The sequence below is a fragment of the Amphibalanus amphitrite genome, unplaced genomic scaffold (assembly GCF_019059575.1).
Source record: "Amphibalanus amphitrite isolate SeventyFive unplaced genomic scaffold, NRLGWU_Aamphi_draft 000086F_arrow, whole genome shotgun sequence".
Classification (NCBI taxonomy): Eukaryota; Metazoa; Arthropoda; class Thecostraca; order Balanomorpha; family Balanidae; genus Amphibalanus; species Amphibalanus amphitrite.
This window is the reverse complement of record NW_024881582.1, coordinates 1,086,586-1,107,972: the sequence shown is the minus strand read 5'-3', so window position 1 is coordinate 1,107,972 and position 21,387 is coordinate 1,086,586. Positions and strand designations below refer to the sequence as shown.

General features: G+C 45.5%; 1 protein-coding gene across 9 annotated transcripts in view; it reads right to left on the bottom strand.

The window, feature by feature from the left end:
- The window catches only part of LOC122379881 (transcription initiation factor TFIID subunit 6-like), a 235,198-nt gene that overhangs the window by 46,883 nt on the left and 166,928 nt on the right, over nucleotides 1-21,387 (bottom strand). For all 9 annotated transcript variants that reach the window (XR_006256248.1, XR_006256247.1, XR_006256245.1 and 6 more), the window contains exons 8-10: nucleotides 18,362-18,596; nucleotides 18,121-18,269; nucleotides 12,658-12,886 (exon numbers count right to left, since the gene is read on the bottom strand). Coding sequence is in view for 4 of the 9 variants with exons in the window: in XM_043362457.1 (XP_043218392.1) it covers nucleotides 12,658-12,886; nucleotides 18,121-18,269; nucleotides 18,362-18,596 (613 nt within the window). In the remaining 5 variants the exon portion in view is untranslated. The remainder of the gene's footprint in view (nucleotides 1-12,657; nucleotides 12,887-18,120; nucleotides 18,270-18,361; nucleotides 18,597-21,387) is intronic.

The window sequence follows — 21,387 nt, the reverse complement described above, 5'->3', positions numbered from 1 at the left end:
ATTGCGCTCAAATTTGGTACATGGCTTGGGACCGGTTAGTAGGGTGCCGTGCAAAAGTCATTTTGGACCCCGTTTGCACGTGCGCACGTGCAAAATGCCGCTTCCAGATCTCAGGAACGGCTGGGCCGATTGTGTTCAAATTTGGCACACCGCTAGCGACCGGTTAGAAGGGTGCTTTGCACAAGCCCGTTGGAAGTACCCTCTTGCCCTTCCGCACGTGCAGGGCTCACTAGCTCGCTCGCTCGTTCTTCGCCCAAAAGGCGTTTTACTGGTATTACATATTAGTCGATCCGTATTGTAGAGAAGGAAAATAATTATATAAGGCGTTTCATTGCTCTACCATATCTCTATCAAAAGTTATTGTCCAAAACCTACTGGAGACCTTTCATGTCCTGAGATGACCTCAGTAACATAAAAGTGGTCACATCACGAGTGAAATTTTCCGATGAAATGTGTCATATATAGGGGAGAGTGGGGTAATTTGGCCGCTTTTTTTAGAAAACGATGTAACTAAAAATCGATAACACATTTCTGCATTTTCTCAACGCTGACAGGTGTGGCATACATTTTACTTTCCTGGACAGTAAACTTGAAGTGATAGGGTAACTACTTATATTGAAATTGTGACGTATTACAAAGGTCTGCAAAGCGGCCAAATTGCCCCACTAGCAGGGTTATTTGGCCGGGGGTGTGGGGCAATTTGGCCGGTGTTAGTTTGAGGCCATGATTTTTGTTATCGGCGAGTCAGCTTCACATTCAGCAATGACGCGTGTCCTACGACGCATTTGAAGCATTTTGGAGGTTGACTCAGCCGTCACAGGGGTCGAAAATAGTCAAAATAGCGGCTTTAGATGCGATGACAGTTTTTTATGAATAGCTTTTGAAGTAATCAAGTTAGGCCAAAACTAAAAGTACCATCGTAATTCTCTCGTCATTCCGCATCGAAACATGTACGTGTTGACCTCGAGAGGTCAAGGTCAAAGGTTGGCTTCAGGTCACGTTACCTCAGGTCGCTTGACCTCAAGGTTACGTGAGTTCAAGGTCATCATGTATATCATTCGATGCGCCTTGACGAGCTGAACACAATGAGACCATTTGCGCGGTTGTATCTTTTTTCTGTAAGTATTTATTAGCAAAAAAGCGTTAGGTAACCGTTGATGACGTCACATGCCCTTACAGCTGTCCAATAGGAAATATGGCATCAAGGTAGTCAAAGTTGGTCAGGAATTATGTCCTTTATGGTATAATTGACCATGACAACTCGGCCGTCCCAGCATAGTGACTCTGAGCGCACCGGCCAAGTTGCCCCGCTAGTCCCGGCCAAATAACCCCACATTGCCATTCTGAAAATTTTTGTCTATAAAGTCGTCATGGCTGTACAGAACTAGATGAAATTGCTCTTGGAACCGCTGAACACCCTCAAGAATGGCGCTATAATGTTGGAATTCGTTTACAGCCCAAATACTACATGTTATACAAATTTTAAAACGGAAGTAAAAGTTACCATTTTCTAACGAAATTCACGTTTTATTAATTTTGAATAAAACTAAGAGGGGGAAAGTTTTGACATTTGCTCTCGAGTTAGTTCTGCCGATGACAAATGAATAGAGACTAAAGTTATTTCATTCACTTTTATCAGTTTTCGTACAGGTGGGGGCGGCCAATTTACACCACCGGCCAAATTACCCCACTCTCCCCTACCTGTATCCCGATGTCTGAGGGTGTTTTCGTTCAGAAGGAGAGCATTTCAATTTTCTCCCATTAAACTGCGCCGTGCTGGGGGGAGGGGGGGGGGTGAATTTTACGCCCTTCCCCTTAGGTTTTTCGCGAATATCTCAAAAACGGCGTCGCCAAGCGCCATCGTTTTTGGTACGCATGTTTATACATCTTTTCCACACAACTTGAGAAAATTTCAGACCCGGATCGTTCAAGGTCAGGTCACCAGGTCACTTCAAGCGACCTTACCTCAGAAAAGGTTTTAAGGTAGTGTGCCACCTTCCAATGATTTCCCATTAGGATAAGAAGCTTCTGTTTTTACCTAATATCGCAAAAAATCAAAAATGGGCCTGGAATAGTGCCTTTTTCGCCTAAAAGTTTATCGGTTTTTCGATATGTATAACAACTGTAGTGGGCTGACCTGCAAACAGGCGTCGGCAACAATCGCGAATGCGGCGCACATGTGACAATAAGCAAAGGTCATTATAGAGTTACGACGTACGGGAATGAGTTATCAGCTGACGTCTGTCAAGACAGCCTCAGATTCAGATTCACTTTCAGAATCACATTCGGACCCCCTTAGATTTTCATAAAAACTGGTCCATGTGTACAGTTTTGGACGCTGATTCCAATGGTGAAGTCTGTTTTTCGCCACATATTATACTTTGGCCCCTAGAGGCATTCAAAGTTTTTTTTGGGCGAAGGGGGACCCCCTTAGATTTTCATAAAAACTGGTCCATGTGTACAGTTTTGGACGCTGATTCCAATGGTGAAGTCTGTTTTTCCCCACATAAAATACTTTGGCCCCTAGAGGCATTCAAAGTTTTTTTGGGGCGAAGGGGGACCCCCTTAGATTTTCATAAAAACTGGTCCATGTGTACAGTTTTGGACGCTGATTTCAATGGTGAAGTCTGTTTTTTCGCCACATATTATACTTTGGCCCCTAGAGGCATTCAAAGTTTTTTTTTGGGGGAAGGGAGACCCCCTTAGATTTTCATAAAAACTGGTCCATGTGTACAGTTTTGGACGCTGATTCCAATGGTGAAGTCTGTTTTTCGCCACATATTATACTTTGGCCCCTAGAGGCATTCAAAGTTTTTTTGGGGGAAGGAGGACCCCCTTAGATTTTCATAAAAACTGGTCCATGTGTACAGTTTTGGACGCTGATTCCAATGGTGAAGTCTGTTTTTCGCCACATATTATACTTTGGCCCCTAGAGGCACTCAAAGTTTTTTTTAGGGGAAGGGGGACCCCCTTAGATTTTCATACAAACTGGTCCATGTGTACAGTTTTGGACGCTGATTCCAATGGTGAAGTCTGTTTTTCGCCACATATTATACTTTGGCCCCTAGAGGCATTCAAAGTTTTTTTGGGGGGCGAAGGGGAACCCCCTTAGATTTTCATAAAAACTGGTCCATGTGTACAGTTTTTGACGCTGATTTCAATGGTGAAGTCTGTTTTTCGCCACATATTATACTTTGGCCCCTAGAGGCATTCGAAGTTTTTGGGTCGAAGGGGACCCCAATAGATTTTCATAAAAACTGGTCCATGTGTACAGTTTTGGACGCTGATTCCAATGGTGAAGTCTGTTTTTCGCCACATATTATACTTTGGCCCCTAGAGGCATTCAAAGTTTTTTGGGGCGAAGGGGGACCATTGGAATCAGCGTCAAAAACTCTACACATGGACTAGTTTTTATGAAAATCTAAGGGGGTCCCCCTTCCCCCCAAAAAACTTTGAATGCCTCTAGGGGCCAAAGTATAATATGTGGCGAAAAACAGACTTCACCATTGGAATCAGCGTCAAAAACTGTACACATGGACCAGTTTTTATGAAAATCTAAGGGGGTCCCCCTTCCCCCAAAAAAACTTTGAATGACTCTAGGGGCCAAAGTATAATATGTGGCGAAAAACAGACTTCACTATTGGAATCAGCGTCAAAAACTGTACACATGGACCAGTTTTTACGAAAATCTAAGGGGTCCCCCTTCCCCCTAAAAAACTTTGAATGCCTCTAGGGGCCAAAGTATAATATGTGGCGAAAAACAGACTTCACCATTGGAATCAGCGTCCAAAACTGTACACATGGACCAGTTTTTATGAAAATCTAAGGGGGTCCCCCTTCCCCTAAAAAAAAATTTGAATGCCTCTAGGGGCCAAAGTATAATATGTGGCGAAAAACAGACTTCATCATTGTAGTCAGCGTCAAAAACTGTACACAAGGACCAGTTTTTATGAAAATCTAAGGGGTCTCCCTTCGCCCCAAAAAACTTTGAATGCCTCTAGGGGCCAAAGTATAATATGTGGCGAAAAACATACTTCACCATTGGAATCAGCGTCAAAAACTGTACACATGGACCAGTTTTTATGAAAATCAAAGGGGGTCCCCCTTCCCCTAAAAAAAAATTTGAATGCCTCTAGGGGCCAAAGTATAATATGTGGCGAAAAACAGACTTCACCATTGGAATCAACGTCAAAAACTGTACACATGGACCAGTTTTTATGAAAATCTAAGGGGGTCCCCCTTCCCCATAAAAAACTTTGAATGCCTCTAGGGGCCAAAGTACAATATGTGGCGAAAAACAGACTTCACCATTGGAATCAGCGTCAAAAACTGTACACATGGACCGGTTTTTATGAAAATCTAAGGGGGTCCCCCTTCCCCAAAAAAAATTGAATGCCTCTAGGGGCCTAAGTATAATATGTGGCGAAAAACAGACTTCACCATTGGAATCAGCGTCCAAAACTGTACACATGGACCAGTTTTTATGAAAATCTAAGGGGGTCCCCCTTCGCCCCAAAAAACTTTGAATGCCTCTAGGGGCCAAAGTATAATATGTGGCGAAAAACAGACTTCACCATTGGAATCAGCGTCCAAAACTGTACACATGGACCAGTTTTTATGAAAATCTAAGGGGGTCCCCCTTCCCCCCAAAAAAAACTTTGAATGCCTCTAGGGGCCAAAGTATAATATGTGGCGAAAAACAGACTTCACCATTGGAATCAGCGTCCAAAACTGTACACATGGACCAGTTTTTATGAAAATCTAAGGGGGTCCCCCTTCGCCCCAAAAAACTTTGAATGCCTCTAGGGGCCAAAGTATAATATGTGGCGAAAAACAGACTTCACCATTGGAATCAGCGTCCAAAACTGTACACATGGACCAGTTTTTATGAAAATCTAAGGGGTCCCCCTTCGCCCAAAAAAAACTTTGAATGCCTCTAGGGGCCAAAGTATAATATGTGGCGAAAAACAGACTTCACCATTGGAATCAGCGTCCAAAACTGTACACATGGACCAGTTTTTATGAAAATCTAAGGGGGTCCGAATGTGATTCTGAAAGTGAATCTGAATCTGAGGCTGTCTTGACAGACGTTTATCAGCTGTCTAATCGTAGACAACACAATGTCGAACATAAACTGTAAGCCTGTATTGGTATTGTTTCTTTAATTTGGCTGTCGGACATTAATTTATGGTTTGAAATATGATTTTATGTAAAATAATTGATATGAAACAGCCGACTCTTAAAACCCTCGCCCCGTTGGGGGGGGGGGGGCATTTTGGTTCCCTCCCTGTCGTTTTTCCTGAATAGCAAGAAAACGGCGGCGCGCAGCGCCACCAAATTTTCAGTACCTTCCCGGGCATCAATTTGACACCTTCACACCAAATTTCAAGTCTTAGGTCACCTTAGGTCAGGAGTTATTGAGGTCAAACTGAGGTCATGTTCGAGCAAAAATGAGCAAAAAACATGCAATCTTGAAACGCTCACCAAATCTACAGTTATCAAGCAATTTCAAAGTTCTTTATATGGTCTAGTAGACAAAAAGCGGCGCTACAAAACTGCTATCTCGGATTTTCAAAATTTTGGGTTTTTGACCCCAAAAATTCAAAAAATTGATTTTTTTAGAAAAACTAAAAAAAATCCAAATTTTTCCCAAATTTCGAAAAACCCGGAATATATATGATAGTCCCTGCGCTCTTCTATATACATACCAAATTTCAGATCGATATCTCATTTTTTGGCCAAGTTATAGCGAAAAAACTGTTCAAAAATGATGACGTCAAATTTTTGAACTCAATTTTTAGCGATTCTAGACCACGTACGGCAAACCAAAGACCACCATTGAACTCCCCGTGACGAGCTGCATCGATTCGATACCCATTTTATGCAAAAATATTAACTTTGAAATTTGACCTAATTTGACCTGACCTTGACCTGACCTTGACCAAAACGTGACCTAAGCTGGCCCCAAAGGCTGCCTGACCCACATAATCGCATTTGTCATGTAAAATGGGCCATAAAACATGTATCACACGACACTTTCATATTGTGACCCCCCAGCTTGACCTGACCTCTGTGACCTGACCTGGTATCAGTGACCTCAAATAGCAAAATATGTGTTTGAAGAACATTTCCCCATCGATGATTTTCAATGAAATGCATTTTACTCGATTTTACAACGCATTTCTTTAAATGCCTGTAAACGGTGAAAATTAGACCTTTGACCTGACCTGTGACGTCATCGGTTTGACCTGGGTCAATAAAATTGGGTCACAAGGTAGTTCCCTGATAGGGCTATCCAACACCGTTTGCCGCTTGTCGCTAGGTTGCGTGGTTCTCGAGATCTTAGGGGGGGGGGGCAAAATGGCCCCCCCCCCCCCCCCCAACGGGGCGCGTTGCTCGGCAGAGCCCAACGGGGCGCGGGTTAAGTTATGACCCCATTTCACCACACGCAAGTGGCAGAAATGACAATGATCAGCTGACGCATTTTTCTTGGCCGAATCAGAGCGCGCGGCCCGACGCACCACGCGTATTTGAAAATTCCGACCTCGACGAGCATCAGAAGCCACCTAACAGGCGTGTTCGAAACCGCAGGAGATGATGATGAACGGGTTTATCGAAACTTGATTGGATGAGCCTATCGGTAATAGCGATTTTAGTGTGTGCATTTATTGTTCATAGTAATGTGAAATGTGGTTGGGGTACGACCGACAACCCGTCGGGGCGAATTTCGCACTGGGGTACTCAAAATTTGAAGAATTTAAGACGTTTCCATAAGTTTTGAAGGTATGGGTAAGTTCTAAAAATCCGGTTCTCCTTATCCGGGTCATTAACTCCATATGGTCCAAGAAAGCTGGCACACTACCTTTTAAAGACTCGCGATAGCTACACCGACTGAACGATCACTTTTGAAACTTTCAGAGATTGATGAGACTAACAATATGTATAACATGTTTATCTCGGACTTTTGATATCTGTGACCTAAGGCCAGGTCAATTTTGCGACCTCTCCATTACAAGTCAATGGGAGAAACGATGAAACGCGCCTCTTTTGGACGAATGTTGTTCAATGCCCTCTCAAACATCGGTTCATAGGTAAACAAAACACACTGAATAGGAAAAATGCACCTGTGAGTTGTGACTCTTCTGTATGCTCCTGAGGTCATCTCAGGCCATGAACGGTCACCAGCAGTTTTTTGGCTATAACTTTTGATAAAAATATGCTAGAGCGGTGAAACTACGTCAGATGTGTTCAGCTCGACGATACAGATCGACTGATATGCAGCATGACCCTTTCCGGTCAGGTCATGATCTTGACCTGAGGTCAAATTTTTAAAATGACATTTCAATGTCAACGTATAGTTCTTTCGACGCGTCTCGACGGGAGGAACACGATGCTGGCAAAACAAATCTCGTCACTGTCTTGAGGCAAAAGGTATTGCAGAAAACGTTTTTCTTAAAAACAGATATTTTTGGAGTTTTGCCATCTGGAGGCTAAACCGTGGACCCGATCTCAATTCTGAGGGCAATAATCAGAAAGGTCTGTAAAATGGCTATCGAATGTGCTTTTCCGCGGCACTGTAGCTCTATTGGTTCCCGATTTATCCGTTGGCAGTTTCCAAAATTGCTTAAATGGACTAAATTTGACCTTTGATGACCTCTGGCGACCTGACCTTTGACCTGACCTGAAAACTAAACAAAGCTTTTCCGTCATTATTTTGACGCTCTTTCGATTGCCGCTTACCGCATGTCGCTACGTGGCCCAGGAGCCAAGTTAGAGTGGGTCGCGTGAAAACGCCCCCCCCCCCCCCCAGCATGACACGGAAAACACAGGCCACCAGCACGGCGCGGTTTAACTAATAGGTAATGGAGAGGTCGCAAAATTGACCTGTCGCTCAATGTAGATATTTTGTCTGGGGATTACGGAAGGCGAATGTTCGATCATGCACACTCACATCATCAAAGGTCGTCTTCTATACTACGTCGGCAGAGGAAATCCTTTACCTCAGTGCCACTATATGGGACAGTCTCACGCCTCATCCATCTGGCACTCATGCAGTCACCCATGTCCACAAGTAGGGGCTGCGCGCACTAGACATCGAATTTAAGGTGATTTGTGGAGAAAAAAGAAAATCCAGAACGTATGTAAGCGTTCAACTTCGGTGGCCTCTGACTGCAGCCGCTGCTAGTATGACAATCAGTTGGGATCTCATGGTGGATCTTATGGTCTGAAATGTTCAAGTCTTTCCTGGATTCCAATTTCGGCAATAAGTCGCAGCGTGAATCCTTCATACTACGTGCGGTCTTAGATTCTAAGCACGGCCACTCCGGTCGACCACAGGCTGCAGCCCACATGTCACTTTGGATCAGTGAGTGAACTTGTATAATTTGTTGCAAAGAATAAAAAATGTGCTCATCGATCAATGTATGTTTTACCGTTTCGAATTCGCATCGCTGCGTTTTTTGAGAATAAAATGTCCGTAGCCTGAGCTCGTTTTCTATATCGTGCTAAATATTCATCAAGATCAAGTTTTTTTTTATAAAACAACACCGGGCTGCAAATTGCATTAATTGGATTTTATGACAAATCAGCGAAACCTAGTTTTTATACTCGTATTTTGCAGCACCTAGTAAATCATGCATGAACATGACGTTACATTTTAGACATACGCCCATGTCGCGAGCTGACAATGGCGCCCCCCTCAAGGGAAAAAGTCGCCCCCTCGAGCACCATGGCCCCCCTTTCGCTGATTTCTGGATACGCCACTGGTTACCACCCTGTCGCGTTTTTGCGTGTGAATAAAAAACCGCGGCGCGCAGCGCCACGCCGCTTGGAGTAGCTTTTTGAACATCAATTTTGGACAATGTGTGAAATTTTTGACCCCAGGTCATGTCAGGTCAGGTCACCAGGTCAAGTTAACCCGCGCCCCACTGGGGTCTGCGTATAACGCGCCCTACTGGGGGGGGGGGCTCTTCATAGCCCCCCCCCTAACTCCGAAATTACTGGGCCGATCGTCAAAATTCAAACGGCGTCTGATAGCCCCGGAAAAACTGTCGTGCGAAACCTAATTTCATTGACTTCAAGGTCACCGATGACGTCACAGGTCAGGTCAAAGTAAAAATTATTAGCTTTTATTATTAAAGCTTATTATTAAAGCTTATTAAAGCTTATTTTATAATATAAAGCTTTTAGCAATTATTTTGGCTTGTTCACATTTTGGGCTCTGGCCGCCGTCTTACCAGTCAGATCAGGCTCATTTTTAGTTTACACACTCGTGAACAGACGCTTTAGATACTCTGAGGGTACCAAACTTGTACTTTGATTTTCAGGTCAGGGTCAGGTCATCACAGGTCACGGAAATATTATATCATGCGTCGGTCACGTGACACATGTTTCATGGTTCATTTACGCCATATATTTCGAATTTGATGTCGTTTGTGTCATTCGAGGTCATTTTGAGTTGAATTTAGCTTAGGTCAGGTCACTTTCAGGTAAAAAAAGGTCATATTTTGAAGTTAATTTTTTTTTCAACAAAAAGGGTGTCTATTGGATGCAGTTTGAGCTCAGGAACACGATGGTGCTATTTATATTGGTGTACGATGTCAAAAACGTACTGAAAAATTGATTTGAAAAAAAAAAATTATAATTGTTTTTTTTTGCAATAGTGCGTATAACTGGGCCATTTTTGAAGATATTTAGCTGAAACTTGCTATAGGTAGTAGGTCACAAGCATGTATTCTATCACATATATTCCGTTTTTTTTCTTCAAAAAGTCAAAAAGTTTTTTAAAACAAATCTAAAAATATAAAATTTGAATTTATTATATATAATTTTCAATGTTTTCAGAATTTTGAGAATCCGAGATAGCAGTTTGATAGCACAGTCTATTGTGAGTCCTCTCATGCAAAGAAATTGAATATAGCTTAAAACTGAGCTCTTGGGAGCGATTGCCGTGGCTCAATGTTTTGCGTCGAAATCGGCCGAACATGACGTTACTCTGACGTCATTTCCGGCCGACCTATGATAGATGCGAAGTTCAAATTTTGACACAAGGTGTCAACTTGATGCAGCCGAAGGTACTGAAAGTTTGGCGTCGATACGTCAAGCGGTTTGGAAGTTATTGCAGAAAAACGGGAGGGGGCTATGAATAGCCCACCCCCCCAGTGGGGCGCGGGTTAACTGACCAAGCCTAAAAAAGTTTGCGATGATGTCCAGCCTGCAGTGTTTGTCAGAAAGGTTTCAAACTTGGTGGATTGCATGATGTATGGGCGCATATAATTTGTATATCTCGGATTTTTTATATCCGTGACCTAAGGTCAGACCAGTGGCGTGACCTTACCATTATAAGTCAATGGAGAAAAATGAAAATGTCTCTAGATCCGTGTGTACGCATAGGAACAGTCCAAATATTTCAGAATCACAATGATTTGGACCACCCGTGACGACCAAGGTGTCTTTTTTGCTGATAGCCTCTAGAAAGGTCATCCGAGGTCATTTGAGTCTACAAACAGATTTTTGCCAATAACTCTCGATTGGAAAGAGAGGACGCTGGGGATGGCCTCATTGTGTTTGTCTTGTTGAGACGGCATCGAATAATATGCAACATGACCTTTTCCGGTCAGGTCATGACCTTGACCTGAGGTCAAATTTTCAAGTTGACCTTTCAAGGTCAAATTATAATTCATTCGACGCGTCTCGGCGAGAGGAACACGATTCTAACAATAGAAATGTCGTGGCTTTCCTCAGTCAAAAGTTATTGTCGAAATACACTTTTCGTAAAAACAGGTATTTATGGAGTTTTTGCCCTCTGGAGGCTAAACCGTTGACCTGAGGTCAATTTTGATGATGACCTTATCAAAAGAAGAGTTCAAAAGCTATCGATTGCCTTTCCATGCGTTTTTCTAGCTATCATGGTTCCTGAGATAAATGCATGTTTTCTGAAAAAATATAATAACATTTGGCAAATTTTGACCTTTGATGACCTCCAGTGACCCCAATATTGCTCTAAGATGAAAATGACCAAAATATTTTCAAACGTTCGCATTGATAGCTATCGACTGCTTTTTAGCGCGTCTTTCTAGCCCTGTTAGTTTTTGAGTTAGAGGTGGGTGGTAACATATGCCCCCCCCCCCCCCCCCACTAGGGCGAAGTTGGCTGAGACCGCCAGTGGGGCGCGGGTTAAAAGCGCCGTCCCCTGGCACGAAAAAGCCCGCTGCACAGCCGCAGTGCGCGTAAGGGGCGGCCGCAGACGAAGGTCACCTCGAGTGGTGCGGTCACCACTGGCCCGCGAATCCACGTTCGTGGCAAAGAGGGCAGCGGTGACAGTCGATTCGCCGCGCACGATCGCACCGTGCGCAGCAGTCAATTCACGTCATTATTCAGGCAGTCATAATTCACGCTTGATTCAGCCAAAAAGTTATTGAACGATTCTTTTTCGATTCAATTTAAAAAATCCCTGATTCAGGGAAAGTATTGTATTTGTTGTGTTCTTTGTGTTGTCATGCAATGATCATCACATGGCAGTATTGTTGATAATAAATTATGTTCACTTCATTTTTTTTTTAGTTAAAAAATCATTAACTTTTTTTTATTCAATCAACCCTGATTCCCAATGCGTTTGATTCAATCATGGCTTGTGAATCGAACAATCCTAACGGTGAATCAAACCTTTTTGATTCAATAAATTCTGTTTGAATCAATCTAATCGATTGAATCACGGGTGAATCGAACACCAGTCAGTGCGCCCCACACGTAAAAAATGCGCAAAATATCCGTATTTTTCGGGCTGCCGACGTAAGGGGAATTATACGTTCCTAAACGGATTTTTCCGATAAGGCCGCCGCGCTGCTCATGTATACGGGGCTACCGAAACGCATTTTTTCGTTCCCTGGCCAGTCGGATATTTCTGTGTAGGCTGAATGACTCATGTAAAGAGGGTAACTGAGGAAACACAATGTGCTAAAATAAGAATTAAACGTGATTAATTGGCTGCACTAGAAGTTGGACGTCCGACGCCTCTTCGCCAATTTAAGTCCATACCAATCTGGGCAAGTCTGCCGCCGGCCGCCGGCACTGGCCAGGGCCGGGGTGTGACGTCATCCGGCCGGCTCGCTGCTGAGTAGTTCCACACTTGGGTAACTGGCTGTCTAACTGGGCCACTGACTGGGTAACTGGCTGTCTAACTGGGCCACTAACTGGGTAACTGGCTGTCTAACTGGGCCACTGACTGGGTAACTGGCTGTCTAACTGGGCCACTAACTGGGTAACTGGCTGTCTAACTGGGCCACTGACTGGGTAACTGGCTGTCTAACTGGGCCACTAACTGGGTAACTGGCTGTCTAACTGGGCCACTGACTGGGTAACTGGCTGTCTAACTGGGCCACTAACTGGGTAACTGGCTGCCTCACTGGGCCACTGACTGGGTAACTGGCTGTCTAACTGGGCCACTAACTGGGTAACTGGCTGTCTAACTGGGCCACTGACTGGGTAACTGGCTGTCTCACTGGGCCACTGACTGGGTAACTGGCTGTCTAACTGGGCCACTGACTGGGTAACTGGCTGTCTAACTGGGCCACTAAATGGGTAACTGGCTGTCTAACTGGGCCACTGCCTGGGTAACTGGCTGTCGGGCCGGCAGCTGCGGGTGCGCCGGACTCTTACCTAGCCGGGGCGCGGCCTGCGCGCTGGCCGCCGCCGCGGCCGCCGCTCCGACCGCCACCTTGGAGGCGCCCAGGCTGGCTGAAACGGCCGTCTGGGGCGCCGCCGTCTGTGAGCGGGCCTTGGAGACGGCGGCGCACAGCATGGGCCCCAGGTAGCCGTACTCGGCCTGGTACTGCTCCACCACATCTGGCGACGAGCGCAGCTGCTTCAGCAGCGGCGTCAGGCCACGCTGCGGACCGACCGAGCCACAGAGGGTCAGGTCAGAGGGTCAGTACAGAGGGTCAGTACAGAGGGCCAGTACAGTACAGAGGGTCAGTACAGAGGGTCAGTACAGAGGGTCAGTACAGAGGGTCAGGTCAGAGGGTCAGTACAGAGGGTCAGTACAGTACAGAGGGTCAGTACAGAGGGTCAGTACAGTACAGAGGGTCAGTACAGAGGGTCAGTACAGAGGGTCAGTACAGTACAGAGGGTCAGGTCAGAGGGTCAGTACAGAGGGTCAGTACAGTACAGAGGGTCAGTACAGAGGGTCAGTACAGAGGGGCAGTACAGTACAGAGGGTCAGTACAGAGGGTCAGTACAGAGGGTCAGTACAGAGGGTCAGGTCAGAGGGTCAGTACAGAGGGTCAGTACAGTACAGAGGGTCAGTACAGAGGGTCAGTACAGTACAGAGGGTCAGTACAGTTCAGAGGGTCAGGTCAGAGGGTCAGTACAGTACAGACGGTCAGTACAGTACAGAGGGTCAGTACAGTACAGACGGTCAGTACAGTACAGAGGGTCAGTACAGAGGGTCAGTACACAGGGTCAGTACACAGGGTCAGTACAGAGGGTCAGGTCAGAGGGTCAGCACAGAGGGTCAGTACAGTACAGAGGGTCAGGTCAGAAGGTCAGTACAGAGGGTCAGGTCAGAGGGTCAGTACAGAGGGTCAGTACAGTACAGAGGGTCAGTACAGAGGGTCAGTACAGTACAGACGGCCAGTACAGTACAGAGGGTCAGTACAGAGGGTCAGTACAGAGGGTCAGTACAGAGGGTCAGTACAGAGGGTCAGGTCAGAGGGTCAGTACAGAGGGTCAGTACAGTACAGAGGGTCAGTACAGTTCAGAGGGTCAGTACAGAGGGTCAGTACAGAGGGTCAGTACAGTACAGAGGGTCAGTACAGTACAGAGGGTCAGAACAGTACAGAGGGTCAGTACAGAGGGTCAGTACGGAGGGTCAGTACAGTACAGACCAGGGTTGTATACGACTCAAATTTCTGGTGAGTCGATTCAAAAGAGTTTCCTAAACTGAGTCGACTCGACTCATGATTCCAAAAACTTAAATTGAAATGATTCGATTCGACTCTTGATTCAAACATGACAAGAAATATATGAATCGAAGCGACTCATGATTCAAGCATATTTTCAGTTTAACGATTCGAATCAATTCATGACTCAAGAGTTCTGTGAAATAATTTGAATCGACTCATGACTCGATTCTGACTCAACTCAATGGACGGACTCATCAACATGTCAAAAATAAAAAGTTGAAAATTGACCTTTTTTCTTAGCCCTCGTTTAGTTATGTATAGTATAAACGATTTTTTATGCTTTCAATGCACACTTATCACCAGCACAGTGAATTGGGGTCACATATAACCATTACCATCGGATTCGGCGTGAAAAATAAACCATAAAACATGTGTCGCACGCCCATGTAGTGGAAAGTGAAAACCGTGACCTTTCGTGACCTGACCTGACCTTGACCCGTACTTAGTATGACCCCTATACGCACATGGTACCTTCACTAGGTCTTTGAGATCATTTTTGGTGAGTTTCGAGCAGCAGCTATCGATTCCGCTGTCCGTAAGCCTAATCATGCAAAACCCTAGAATTTGACCTTTGACTTGACCTTGACCCGAAAGTTGACCCCAATCTTAAAATCTTAAGAGTGCTTTGGGAAGGTCTCGTAGAGACCTTTCGAACGCCGCCTCGCGGGGCTCGATGCGACCATTGGTTCTCGAGATAACAGGGGGGGGGGGTCGGATCCGACCCCCCCCCCCCAGGCTGTCGTGGGTACGGAAATAGCCCAGGCGGTGCCGGGATAATCGTTTGGCGTCAAAATACCTTTGAAATAAAAGTTTCGGCAGGTTCTAAAACACACTGCCAGAATATCGTCAACGAGAGTTCACGCATTTAAGAATAATCGCAAAAAAGTGGGGTCCCAAGGGGTTTGACTTCCATAATAGCGCACAGTAAACATTACAGCACACATTGACAAATACATCGGCGTTGTTCCTAGCATTGTTTACTTTACAAAATAGGCCAATACGATAATTTACTGTTGAGTTCGGGACGGTTCTTTTTTATCAGCAGCGATTCAGCTATTCTACGGTCTGGATGGTCTTAAAGGGACTATCCCACCTTCTAAAATGTTGTTAAAACCAGTTAAATTGTGCCCGACTTTATATTATTTTATTTTATTTTTTTATTTTATTTTATTTTAGATTGGATGACCAGGAACACGGTCCTGGCATTTATTTTTCATTAAACATCTTAGGCTTCCCATATTCCAAACACAAACTTTCAAATATGTGACGTCACAGCCCAAAATTACCTCCTTCCCCAGGCCACATTACTGTCATAAAGTTGATTATTACGGAGCGAGCGAAGCGAGCGTAGTCTTTCCTTAGATTAACGGAAATTTCTGAGTATGAGCGGCCGGCCGGCCGGCCGTGCGGACGCTTTTGCGAGGCTTATATCTCAGCAACCACTTGACCGATTTACATGCAGTAATTTTTGTAGGGTAGCGTCATTCCTTCTACCAAGTATTGGACTATTCCCGATGCATGTGGGAGACTCCTTATGCACGTGCCACGTGCAAAACGAAGAGGTGTCAGTTTTGTAATTGTTGCAATATATCGGTAACTACTTGGCCGATTGCGCTGAAAGTTGGCATGTAGGTAGGCACCCACTAGGCACTGCATATTCATGTGCCAGAGTTGGGGTGCTGCTGCAGTGCGCACGTGCAGGGGTCGTTTCCAGATCTCGAGAACGGCTCGACCGATTGCGCTCAAATTTGGTACACAGTTAGGGACCGATTAGTAGAGTGCCGTGCACAAGTCAGTTGGGACCCATTTTGCACGTGCGCACGTGCAGGGTGCCGCTTCCAGATCTCGAGAACGGCTGGGCCGATTGTGCCCAAATTTGGCACATCGCTAGAGACCGGTTAGTAGGGTGCCGTGCACAAGTCAGTTGGAGGTACCCCCTCGCAATTTCGCACGTGCAAGGCCCGCCCTCTCGCTCGCTCCGTTAGTCGCCCCAAAAGGCGTTATACTGGTCTATATTACTATTTGAGGAGGGTGCGTCTGTCCGTTACCGAGGTCACGACTTGGTGGTGCTTTGCGTGGACTACAGGCCAGACCGTTGCACTTAGCGCGGTGAAATTTGCACAACTTATAGATCAAGGATGCGCGACGTGCCTTTGAGGGGTCTGGGCTCGATCGGGTCGATAGGGAGCGCGTGGCGCGTGCTCAAAAAGTGCAAATTCGCGTCATAGACTTTACATGTATAAATCGGCGTGCGAAATCGGGCGAAAACGGCTAATTTTGGCCGACACGGGTCCAGTCCCCGTGCAATATCTTGGTGACCAGGGGTCCGACCGGCACGGGGAAAACAGCATCGTGTACAGAATTGAACGGGCTATTGAATGGTGTACAATGCAGAGGATAGCACGCGCCACGTGCACCGGAGAGGGCACTTTTATTTGAAAAATTGCGGTTTTTGAGGGATTTTGGAATTAATTTTATTTTTAGGTGACCGTTAAACGGAGCGAGTTGAAACAACGCCTGTTGACAAGAGAAATGTACCGCCTCTCATGGGAAAATTGTGAATAGCTAATTGATCGACGACAAGGTGGTATAAATCGCTGGAGAAAATGGTTTTTGTCGATGATGTGTCGCTTTATTAATTACACGGGTTTTGCTGCATAACCTGATACGTTTCGCAATTGAAACTGGTACAGTTTGAAAGAGCATTCAATTTTGTCCAAGATACACCCAACATTTTTGCATGACAAGCAACAATATTCTAAAAAATGCAAATGTTTCAAACCACTATGTAGTCATTTTTACCGAAATTCATCGATGGTCCTCAAAAGACTTCACGTCAGTTTTCGAATCATTCTAAAGTAGAACGCATGATAATACGACACGGGCACCTCGATGCGATGTATCTTTTTTGTTTTATTACAAAATGCTTGGCCGTCAAAAAGCAATCGAACGAAATGGATACCAACCAAATTGACACAGACCAACCCAATACCCACTGGTAACAAATAACCCATCCTCGCGTTGCGGAGCACGCGGGTCACCCTAGTTTTTACTATGTAGGCACCACAACAAAGTTCAGACCAAGTTTTAAGCGATTTTTCAACGAACAAACCCATTTAAATCAGAATGACTAAACGAGGTGACGTCACACTAACGGTCGCTCCATGTTGAAGATAGGGCCTTGCGCAAGGCCCATTTTCAAATGAAGAGAACGAATTTCTTCAACACCAAGAGGCCGCGGGGGTTGCAACCTAGATAGATAGTGGTTTCTGAACCTCGCCGCAAACTTGGCTATCTCAACTCAAACCCCATGTTAAAGGTGGGATAGTCCCTTTAAAGGGATTGTCCCACCTTTGCATTAGTTCTGAGTTGAGATAGCCAAGTTGGCGGCCAGGTTCAGAAACCACTATATATCCTGGTCGCAATATCCTCAGTTTCGTGGTGTTAAAGAAATTAGTTCCCTTCATTTGAAAAGTGGGCCTTAGCTAAGGCCCTATCTCTTAACTATTAACGGCCATTTGATGACGTCATTACTCATTTGCCTTTTGAACGCCTGTCACACATTCAAGTGAAGTATCACTTGATTCACGAATAAGCCAATCAGAGACACTCTTGTTATTGTATGAGCCGCGTCATATTTGAGAGCAAATATATTGCTGCCCAATTTCCCCTCACATTGACATGAAGTAAATCCTTCATTACGTCACAGATTCGATATAAATGACGTCACGATGAAATATGAAAGTCGCAATATCTCAAAAAGTATACGATGAAAACGCGTAAAAACTTGCAGAATTCGTCAAAATATCATGAGTAACATTTCCGAATCCTAAACGGTACTTTTTGAAGGTGGGATAGTCCCTTTAAGACTTGTACAACATTTTAATTTTGAGCGGAGCAGACGTCCCATCTACGATGCTGCCACTGTGTTTTTCCGCAAAGTGATCACCCAACGGAGTGTCTGGGGTCCTGTTGGTCATGCCGCGCACCCCCGGTCCCCCCCCCCGGTTTCTCCGGCCCTGGGGGGAGGGAGGGAGGGGGAAGTGAGGAGGGAGAGGGAGAGAGAACCTCCACACGGAGGGCTAGGGGGACGGGGGGCTCGTTAGTGTCCCTCCAGTCCGGCGTACCGTTCGCAGGCCGGTTGGCCCGGTTCACTTACTGCGAACAGCTGTTTGAGATGCGTGGTGGCGAGTCTGTCGGCAGGGCTGACGACCGGCTGTTCGGCCAGCCGCTCCAGACGGGAACCCAGCGGCTTCACTTGCGGCAACACGAATGACTTGATTACTTCAGGGCCCAGCTCGGACAGACCTGTCGGACGGCAAGGGCAGGGTCCGTCACAGACTGTCACAGACTGCCGGCTCCGTCACAGACTGTCACAGACTGCCGGCTCGGCCACTGACCAGCCAGGGCGCCGTAGGTGGCCGCCAGCGATGACCGCTCGCCGCGCAGACAGCCGGTGAACAGGCGCGTCACGCGCGTCTGCATGTTGTTGGTGGACGTGTTGAAGTTTTTGCAGATCTGCGCTAGCAGTCGGGAGGCGAAGTCTCTCAGTGCCCAGTGGTTGTCGGCCTCGGGCCGGGCGCACAGCTGTCGAGACAGGATGCAGCTGGCCACCGACGGAATCAGCTCGTGAAGCTGTCGGAAACAGGGGACGGGGCCAGTTAGGTGCCGCATACAAGGTACGGGCGAGTAGGGGGACACACGAGGGACGGGCGAGTAGGGGGACACACAAGGTACGGGCGAGTAGGGGGACACACGAGGGACGGGCGAGTTATGGAATTGAGAAAACTGAGCAGCGACGCTTTTGACTAGTCATTCTAAACACACTAAAACATCGTGTAACAGGGTAATATTTGCACACTGAACCAGGAAATTGCACTCGTTACCCCACCTTTGACACATGAGGTCATCTTAGGACCCCGCGCACCGTTGGGGCTCCTGGGTGTCCAGTCCTAGAGGTGACAAAATGTGGACCCGGGGACCCGGTCTATGGAACAGGTCTGGATCCCGGTTCCCTAAGAATTTTGGCCGGGTTCAACCGGGTCCTATCATTTAGGTACCTGTGCTTCACATAATTTGAGACCTATCATGCTTTGGCAAAATATTTAATGAAGTTTCCAGTTCATAACGTTCAGTGCCAGTTTTATGTTGCAGCAGCTTGGGCAGCTTATTCTGTAACATACTGGTCAATCTTGCTTCAATGTCATTTCTTTTGACTTACAACAAAATATCATTACGGTCAACCGGTGACCTCTGTGATCAGGTCAAATGCCATGAACTAGGGATTCAATTTTCGGTCAATAAATCCTTAATCCCCCAAATGGTCGCAGCACCGTCATTTCGGTACCTCACACTTATCTGGCACCATCGTGTTTGTGATGCTCAGCCGCGTAGAATGTGCTGATGATATTTTGGAAAGCTCAACTTCACGCGCTTACTTCAGGTCAAGGTCAGAACAAAGTCGTTCAGGTCACGAATCTGGTCGATTGAGATGATTTTGAGTACCTACATTGATGACCCTTCCCTCAATGCCCTCATTTTGTTTGTAATTGAATTTCCCTTTTACGCTGACATTTTGTCAGCATTTGCCGGATTTTCAATTATTTTTAATTATACCTGACATTTTTGTCAGCCTTAATTAAACGTAGTGTATTTTGATACGAAACGCCCAGAAACGAGTTTATACTGACATCGGAGCATGTCAGCCTTTGCCATGCAAATGCTGACATGAGGAATTAAACGATTTGGGCATCTGAGCCGGACGCCATGGTTTATTTTAGTTTTCCCTTCAAATTCGTTTTGGGTGGCCAACAGCCAACGCTATATGGAAGCAATCTAATCGATTGCGATTGCTTTTGCCGCATTTCCTACTGTCACACATAAAAACCGCTGAAATATTGCGCCATTAATTGTCACCATCTGTGCTCTCATTTCAAAAGATAGGTACTTGTATATGGAAGCAAAAACAACCCCTGCATAATGACGTCATCAAAAACAGTTTATTGATAATTTTACCAATTAGAAGGCCAATATTTGGATTATTTGCACTAAAACGTGATAATATGCATATAATTGACCTTTGGAACACATTTTACTTACCATGGTACATGTAATTCTCGAGATTGGAAAAAAAATATTTGACGTCATGTGGACCCCACATCATTTTGTTATTCACGCTGGAGACAAAGCTGACGACTGGTTAGGTTTTTCGGGATGCATGTTTATTAATCCCACCCAGAAATGACAAACAAGCCCTCTGATTGGCCAGTTTTGGCTGACAGACGCAGAATATTTGTCAGCCATAGAATACTATGCTTTAGCACTTTTTCAATAATGACGCAAACGTTACATTTGCAGGTTAGGGCAGCTAAAATATTGTAATGGATCTGACAAGTTAAATATAACATTTTTTGGAAGCCCGTACATGTTGTTTCTAGTGAGTTAGGTGTTACAAAGTATTGAAAGAAATGGTTATTTTCTATTTAATTAAGAACAAAAGCTTTTAGCCCCTAAAATCCGCCCGACAGTCTCCAGAATCCTGCGTACGGGGACACCGCAGTCTCGGTTTCTCATGTTATCGCAATGGGGAAAAGGTGAAATTTTAAATGAGTCAGTATCGTGTTAGGAAGTACGGATGCTTTCAAAACTAAATGCCTTTCAATTCAAATCCCAGAATATCCTTTCGCGGAAATAGCCCTTCTCAGCCTGTCGGCCCATTCTCTAACGCTACAAGTCTGAACAGTGAGCGTCTCATGCGTTGCTCACGTATCGCGATAAAAAGGACGGTGTCATATAATCAAATGAATTTTTCTTATGCACAGAGCATTTGAAACCTCACACCAAACGCCTCCCTTGTTTTCTACTGCTGCCTTTTTTCACATACCTACCCAATGACCGTTCCCTCGACGTTCCTTATCGACTGCCTCACATTCAACGGCCATATCCCACCCAAGATTCATCCCACCTACCCTGAAAACCAATCGGAGGCACTTTCAATCGTCCCTTGAATAAAATTGCTACCTACACGCATTTAGAGGAGAACGAGGCCCAGAATAGGCATGCATAAAACGATCGGTTTTGGTCCCCATGGAATAATCCAGCAGGCCCAACATCATATTGATTAAAGAACATTTTCGAGGACATGATATCTATTAGATATTATTTTGCACAGGTATTGTAAAAATAACGTCCGCGTATCGCAGCTCTGAATCTGCTGGTGTCAGTCCCATGCAGCAGCCACCAGACCACCGCCCCGCCGCCTGCCGTTCGCTGATCATACAGGCCGGCTGTCCCAGTGTCTCATCAAACGATCACAGCTGACGCCTGACAGCATTTATGAAATGCCAAACAAAAACAGACACGCAATATTGTGGATCATACCAGCTCTTTCAGTCATGCGCGTGGAGATATATCGGTAGTTTTCCTA